The sequence below is a fragment of the Aspergillus neoniger genome (assembly GCF_003184625.1).
Source record: "Aspergillus neoniger CBS 115656 unplaced genomic scaffold BO87scaffold_41, whole genome shotgun sequence".
NCBI classification, from domain to species: Eukaryota; Fungi; Ascomycota; class Eurotiomycetes; order Eurotiales; family Aspergillaceae; genus Aspergillus; species Aspergillus neoniger.
The window spans coordinates 242,505-250,128 of NW_020291169.1; the positions used below are offsets into that span (position 1 = coordinate 242,505).

The window sequence follows — 7,624 nt, forward strand, 5'->3', positions numbered from 1 at the left end:
TGCAAGCCAGGGACACACAAGCCACAGTAAATCCATTGCCATATAACTCTCAATGTCTGCTCCCACCAAAGAATTTCACGACCTCTCAATAACAGGCGACATGCCGACGACACGCTCCCAGCCCGAGAAAGCGCCACACACAGATGAAAGCGACAGCAGCGAGCTCCTGAGAAGCGAAAGTGACGAGAGTCATGCTGAGGGAGATTCAGCTGCGTCTTCGTCCGTACGTGGCAAGTCAGGGATTACCTATGATCTCGCCAGGCTTGACTCCGACACCGAAGCCAGGGCTCTCGTTGGGTTAACGAGTCAGTTCAAGGTAGTCAGCTGCTGTACGACACGAACAGGGTTTGATTTCCAATTCATTGAGCAGCCCCGAGTTCATCTCGGTTCAGAGGGGTATACGTGCACCTGCTCGACCTTCTCAGGCATGCCCAATGTGGCCTGCCAGCACATTTTCGTGAGCAACCTCATGCCCCCACCTTGAGTAAAATTTTCCTTTCTCTTCCGGTATCCTAACACGAAGTAAAAGTGGCTCCTTGATCAGCTTCATGGCTGCTTCGTCCCTCAACCTCCTCCCTCCGACATTCTTCTGTCGAGCGATGGACGTCTTCCGAACTTTGGTCGCGTTGAACAACTGCTGGATGGCAAGCTGGAGACCATTGCGGATCAGCTGTGTTGGCAATATGTTCGCTCCGAAGCCGAGGGGGGAATGAGCCGACAGGACATGGTCCGGGACATTTTGTCGGCCTTTAGTCCGGTGATTCTGCCTGAGGAGTTCCGTCTCGATCTTGTTGATGATGCAGGACAGTCGCGTACCCCTGAGCAGTGTGTTGTACAGGGAGACTTTGAAGCCACAATGTTTCGGCTTGCCGTGCACGACGACGGAGTCTATTCCAGTCTATGCAAAGCGATGCCGATTGCGGCCTGCGCGGTGATCTTCTTTGACAAAGTGCATCAGAGATTGCGGAAGCTACTAGCAGACTTCGACCGCTACTGCCTTACAGGACAAGCTTCAAATGAGGCTGGAGATTTGGACGTGGAGACTGTCATTCTAAAAATTCAAGACAACGTTGACCGCGTCCGGGAAAACATCATCGCTCGAGCACCGCACGGTATGGAAGGGGCTGCGAAGACTTTGGTCACATTGCTGGAGGGCATCTGCGGCCGTAATAAGGATGCGCTGGAGGGGAACGAACGTGGCCGAGTGACATTCCACGGAGAGGACGAGGATCAACGCAATCTCTTCCACCAGCTTATTGGCAAGGCCGACGAAACTGGTGAATTCTTTATTCTTGATGCCCTAGAGCATGTACCGGCTATGGCGCTCCACCAATTCGTGGGCAGGTTGAAAACAATTCTACACCGGATTGAAGTGGACCGAGCTCCCAAGGCCTATATACTGAGACTCGATGCGTTGATACGTGCTGCGGAATCACCTCTTGCCAATGCTGGTCAAAAGCGACCGTCTTCGTCTACAAGTCGGGGCTACAGCAAGCGCACACGGTGAGAAATCTCAGGGTTTCATTCTTCTACTTTGGAGAGGCCAGTTGATTTGGTTATTGTTATTGCATGGTTGGTTGGGGCGGCTTTGTTATTGATACGCATTATACACCACTGTTTGCATTACGGAGGCGCGAGACTGTTTCAATTTCGAATCACCTGATAGATAAGCTACACCAATTCTCCTGTGGCCCTACTATCCAGCTGGTCTGGCACCAGCACTCTGCCCATGACGTGATAGCATTTCCTTTTGCCTCTTAGCTTCTGCTTTGTCCCTTGTGCAAGGGAACAGCACCGCCACGGGCTACCACGGTACCTGTCCAACTTTGTTAGCGGGATGTGACACAAGCACCAAAGCAGCTCCCAGACAGTCCCATGGTTGCATTCGTACCAGAGGAATGTGTCCTGGCATGATCAGCCAACCTTAATACCACCCACTGCGTGCTTCAGGTCCCGAGGGAACGGTTCAAATTCCGAACGGCCGCCCCAGGACCAAGGTTATCAACCCCAAACCGGCCATTAAGCAAGGGACAACAGCCTCGCACCCAACTACCCATTCCAAATATACACTTTCTCTGGTATCATTGAATCGCTGGGTCGGATTCCCCGACGCAAAGCGACCCTTTCAGAATCTGCTTATGACGTCTATCGACCTCGCTCGATATTATACGTCTGGTAGCTAGACCAATAAGCTCCTCCCGGAGAAAGTTTCACATGTCCTACTACATACCCATGTCTGACTGAGACCCTCCTTCCCAGCTGCTCGGTACGCAGGCCCGTGGACTCGGGACTGAGCAGGAAGAGTCGTTGGACAGCAATTGCGCAGCAGTACGTAGTTATGAAGTTATCTACCATCGAAATGCAGCATTGAGGGACTGTTCGAGTAATTGATCCCTTCCTCGTAAGAGTCACTGTAACTCCTACGAATGAGCTCATACATTTCTAGCTATACTGAATCCTTTTCCGTCCTTCTCCACTAATCAATTCTCTTCCTTCATTCCGGATATTTTAGCCCCTTCGCAGTACACAGATGCCACCATCTCCATCCAGCACTAATCCCTACAACAAGACTAGTTGACTACTAGACAAGATAAACTTCAATAAATACTACCCTGCAGATCCTCCATAACACCCCCAACCCAACCCCTCCATTATTTATCACAAGCAAGACGAGTAACCAACCCAATTCCCCGCAATTAGTGCACAAAGAAAATATTAAGAATATTCCCAATGCCACCTAAAATGTACTTAACTCCCACCAAAATACCACCACACCGCCCAACAGACAGACAAACAGACCGGCAGAACTTCTCCCGGAAATAAGCGGCTTTAAGCAAAGGAATCACTAGGAAATTCGCTCGACCCGCCACCACCACCACTATGTGTGTGATCGTGTAACTTTAAAACTGGATTATGTAGGCAAAGATCCCCGGGTTATTTCATCAATTGGCCGGCTGGCCCAATGGTAAGGCGCTTGACTACGGATCAAGAGATTGCAGGTTCGAGTCCTGCGTCGGTCATTCTTTTTTATTCTCTTCTTCTTTTACCTCTCTCTCACTTTCTTTGTGTTTGTTCTTGTTCTCTTTTGGGTACTGTTTCGTGTTCAGTTGTCTATTCTTTTGCAAGGTTGAACGGAGTGGAATTGCAACGCTGCCGGAATGATGGCTTCTTTGTTCTCGGTTTTTGCAATATTTGTGTTTTTAAATCACTGCAGTGGTCTTTCATCGTCTTCTTTATGTGCATCATCGTTCATCATCATGTTTCGTTGAAAATATATTTGATTGAACTTCCATTCATTGACTGACCAGCTTACTCCTAAAATAGACCAACACAAAGCAACCACAGACATCACGTCAAGACAAATCGAGAACAACCCTACCCTGCAACTTCCCCTGACTCATCTCCTCGAACACGCCCGTCAAAGCATCCATCTTCTCCGTCCGGAAATGGGCCTTGATGATCCCTCGCGCCGCGAAATCCAACGTCTCGATCGCATCTCGCTGCGTCCCCACCGCCGATCCGGTAATCGTATAATGCTGCTTGATCATCTGGCCAGGAAACGCGGTCGCGATCGGTTGCGGGTCGTTCTCGGGGATTCCCACGCACACGAGGGTGCCGTTGAAGCGCAGGAATGGTACGGCCTGGGCATAGGCTGCGTTGGCTGCGGTGCAGACGATCACGGCGTGAGCGCCTAGACCCCCAGCGAGGGATTTGACGTGCGCGGCGATGGCTTGGCCCTTGTCGTCGGAGGGGAACTTGGTGATGTCGACGAAGTGTTCAGCTCCGGAGGCCTTCACGAGTTCTTCTTTGCTGCCGTGGTCGATTCCGATCACGCGCAGTCCCATGCCTTTGCTGGCTAGTTGCACGGCTATATGGCCGAGGCCGCCGCCGGCGCCGGAGATCACCACCCATTGGCCTGGTCGGGCGTTGCTGCGCTTCAGGGCTGCGTAGACGGTCACGCCGGCGCAGAGCATCGGCGCGGCTTCGTCGGATGCGAGGCCGTCCGGGATCGGTGTCACGTAGTTGGCGGGGCCTAGGGCGTATTGCTGGAATGTGCCGGGGGTGTAGTATCCGGATACCTTTTGGTTGAAGCAGATGCCGTCGGCGCCTGCATGGCATGGTTCTGATCGTTAACTGTCAGTATGGACTATCTGGCCAAGAGAACTGTATACGCACCGCAGCTCTTGCAGACGCTGGAAACCCATTTGATGCCTACCCTATCGCCGACCTTCAGGCCCGAAGACTCGGCTCCAGGGCCTAGCTTGACGATCTTACCGACACCTTCGTGGCCACCAACTTGACCTGGCTGTGTGGGATAGGGTAGAGAACTCCACTGGACGAGTTAGGAGGTGATTGAGCTAGAGGTACGTCTGTATACTTACGGTGTTGGTCATTACTCCAAGGTCAGAATGGCAGACGCCTGAATGGGTTCTACAATAGCCATTAGTCCGATGGATGCACTCGACTGGATAAGCTGTGTCCGTCCAGCCAATTGGGGCTAAAGGTAACACATACAGATTGATCAAGACCTCACCCACACCAGGCTCGGGCACATCTATCTCTACGACTTTGGTGGAGACAGTGCCGGGCTGGTCATAGATGGCAGCCCTCTGCTTTGCAGGGATCTCCGGCACAGCTGTACTGCCATTGCCATTGGTATCACCCGCAGACATAATCATCTTCGTAGTATACTGGTATCTTCGGTGTTGTACGCAGAGGAAGGGGGGACGATGAAGGGTGCGAGGAGCGAGACTCAGAAGCTGCAGATCAAAGGCGCAGCATCTCTTTATCACTGGGGAACCCAGTCGACGCGCTAAATGAACTGGGATCATCCTGATGGATCATCGCTGAGACGGGCCAAGAAATGCACTTCACATTATGGTGTCGATAGTTGATTCAAAAGAAGCAATGAAAGTCGCAAGTAGCCGTAACCGAGGCACAAGCTGAAGGCGAGTCACATCGTCATCCACCGAACCCCTCTTTTCCTTTTGCATCCAGAGAACATGATCGGCCAAGTGCCAGAAAAACGAGAAGCCAATTCAACGGAATCCCGGATATCACCCCCGCCACTGATCTAGTACCTAGGCATCAGTTGAAAGAACCCCGCATTTGAAGTCAGATCGTATTTGTTGCGGAGTGTGATTGGCGAGGAGTGACGGTCCGCCCCAATTTGTGGTTTAGTCGTGGAGCTGAACAGAACACAAAAACTATCCAGCAGAAGGTCGGACACACTCAGAGCTGTTCCTTCGGTATATAAATCTGCTGCTGGAGCTGCCGAAGGTCCTCACCATTTGCCAAGGGTCTGGCCAGTGAGAGACAGAAGTACTAGAGAGGAGAAGGCAGATTGGTTGGTCGCGATGGAGTCTGGACTGCCTGCGCTCGGGCTAATGCATCCCCGATCATCATCCCCTCGTCTGCTGACTGGAATTGCATGATGGCCAGCAGAGCTGCACACTTGTTTTAGTTCCCCTCTTTCAATAACTGCTCTGCTCAATTTGTAACCTAATCAACAAGACTCTTCTTCAATCTTGTAGTCCTCATTTTATTTCTTTTTATTCAATTATCCCAAGCAGCACTCAACCCCGCACTCCCGGGAAGATCACCATCTCAACCCCTCACAAGTACATCAACACGAACACGAACACAAAGACAGAGAAGACAAAAGTACTACATCCACAACAATGCCAACCCCAATCATCGACTCCCACATCCACCTCTTCCCAGCATCCCATCTCCCCACGCTGGCCTGGTACACCCCCTCCAGCCCATTAGGATCCCAGCACTCCATCGACGAATACCGCCTCGCAACCACGTCGACTCCCACATCCCCGGAAGAAACAACAACAACAACAACACCAACAAAAACAAACTCACACTACCTCCGCGGCTTCATCTTCCTCGAAACCGACCGCATCTCCTCAATTGAAGAATCAGACCCAACCCGTGGCTGGTACCACGCCCTCGACGAAGTCTCCTTCCTCACCCGGATCATCACCGGAGAGCCTATCCCAGGGGAAGGCCACAAAGATGTAGACCGCCAGCTCTGTCTAGGTATGGTGCCCTGGGCACCTGTGCCCGGGGGTCCTGCTGCGCTAGAGAAGTACATTTCCCTCGTGAGGGAGCGGACTCGCACGGAGGAAGTATTCAAGAAGGTCTGCGGAGTGCGGTATCTCGTTCAGGATAAGCCGAGCGGAGTCATGCTAAAGCCCGAGTTCATTGAGGGGTTGAGGTGGCTAGGAAGGCAGCAGTTGGCGTTTGATCTGGGGGTGGATGCGCGTCAGGGTGGGATGTGGCAGTTGAGGGAGGCGGCGGAGATGATGAATACGGTTTATCGGGAGGTGGGGGAGAAGAAGGATAGGGTTAGGATTGTTATTAGTATGTTTGTTCCTTAGTTCCCCATCAGTTTCTGCTCCTCTCTCTTTGGGGAGGTTTGGGCTAACAAGCTATCTACAGACCACCTGTGCAAGCCCAACCTGCGTCTGCCGTACACCTCGCCCGACTCGATCGCTACGCATCCTGATTTCCTGGAATGGAGCTCCCTCATCACAGCCATGGCACAGCATCCGACGGCGTATATGAAGCTTTCCGGGGGATTCTCGGAGCTTCCTCCGCTGACGGCGGATTCGGAGCCGGATATTGCTTCCCTAGTCGACCAGGTCCAGCTGTGGACGGATGTGGTCTTTGATGCGTTCGGGCCGGAGAGAGTCATGTTTGGGTCTGACTGGCCTGTGTGTAATGTGGGTGGAGGCGGCAGTGCAGTCGCCTGGAGAAGGTGGAGGAGTGTGGTGGAGGGTATTTTGGAGAAGAGGGGCTTGTCACAGGAGCAGAAGGAGGGTGTATGGGGAGGTGTTGCCCTCAAGGCATATGGGATTGAACTCTAAGTTAATACGTATTCAAATCATATATTGAAGCATATATGCATGCATGTATGTATGTACACCGATCCCCATGAGCAAGTATATCCACAATAAAGATAGTAACATCATCAAATCATATCGTTATCTACTGAAGATTCACAAAAGCCCCCCCATCCACCAGTATCTGCGCTCCAGTCTATCCAACCACATTAGCACACTCTTCCCAAACATAGAACAAAGGGGAATAATACTCACCACATAACCACTCAACTCCCCACTCGCCAAAAACACCGCCGGCCCCGCCAAATCCGGCGGCTGACCCAACCTCCCCAACGGGATCCTCCCCTCCATATACGACCTCTTCACCGGATCACTCATATCCTCATCATTCAACTGAGTCCGGATCGTCCCCGGCAACAGCGCATTACATCTAATACCGTACTTGCCCAACGCAACCGCACACGACTGCATAAGACTAAGCACGCCCGCCTTCGTGGGCGTATAATGCGTCTGCTGCCCACCCCCAACAAGCGCAGAGATAGAACTAATCCCGATAATGGAACCCCCCGGTGGCGACTGAGCCAGTGCCATTTGTCGTGCTGCTGCTTGCGTTGCCCAGAATGCGCCGCTTAGGTTGGTGTTGATTGTGTGGCCGAGGAGAGGGGGGTCGACTCTATACCCGTAGGATAACATATGGTATTTAGCATTGGTTCTTTCAAGGTGTAGAGATAAGGGAAGATATTTGTGAATGGGATGGGGGGGGGGGG

At 52.1% G+C, this 7,624-nt stretch overlaps 4 protein-coding genes and 1 non-coding gene across 5 annotated transcripts; 3 read left to right on the top strand and 2 right to left on the bottom strand.

Annotated features, from left to right (window-relative positions):
- Positions 1–100: 100 nt before the first annotated feature.
- BO87DRAFT_318522 (uncharacterized protein) lies at positions 101–1,507 on the top strand (the record flags this gene model as incomplete). The annotated part of the gene is made up of 2 exons (XM_025619804.1): positions 101–457; positions 530–1,507. 2 exons carry the CDS (start codon positions 101–103, stop codon positions 1,505–1,507), a joined length of 1,335 nt encoding a protein of 444 aa, XP_025475500.1.
- Positions 1,508–2,948: 1,441 nt separating this feature from the next.
- Positions 2,949–3,020, top strand: BO87DRAFT_t238. The gene has a single exon. It is a non-coding gene; the product is annotated as a tRNA-Arg (tRNA).
- A 240-nt stretch (positions 3,021–3,260) lies between these two features.
- On the bottom strand, positions 3,261–5,176 carry BO87DRAFT_380172 (zinc-dependent alcohol dehydrogenase). Its single transcript, XM_025624238.1, has 4 exons — positions 4,516–5,176; positions 4,383–4,431; positions 4,177–4,333; positions 3,261–4,123 (listed from the first exon to the last, which is right to left on the bottom strand). Exons 1-4 carry the CDS (start codon positions 4,677–4,679, stop codon positions 3,354–3,356), a joined length of 1,140 nt encoding a protein of 379 aa, XP_025475501.1. The 5' UTR covers positions 4,680–5,176; the 3' UTR covers positions 3,261–3,353.
- A 307-nt stretch (positions 5,177–5,483) lies between these two features.
- Positions 5,484–6,951, top strand: BO87DRAFT_419283 (uncharacterized protein). Its single transcript, XM_025626938.1, has 2 exons — positions 5,484–6,375; positions 6,454–6,951. Exons 1-2 carry the CDS (start codon positions 5,682–5,684, stop codon positions 6,879–6,881), a joined length of 1,122 nt encoding a protein of 373 aa, XP_025475502.1. The 5' UTR covers positions 5,484–5,681; the 3' UTR covers positions 6,882–6,951.
- Positions 6,659–7,550, bottom strand: BO87DRAFT_446766 (SDR family NAD(P)-dependent oxidoreductase; the record flags this gene model as incomplete). Its single annotated transcript, XM_025628243.1, has 2 exons — positions 6,659–7,053; positions 7,113–7,550. The coding sequence occupies 2 exons, from the start codon at positions 7,548–7,550 to the stop codon at positions 7,003–7,005; spliced, it is 489 nt and encodes a 162-aa protein (XP_025475503.1). The 3' UTR covers positions 6,659–7,002.
- Between the last annotated feature and the right edge of the window lie 74 nt (positions 7,551–7,624).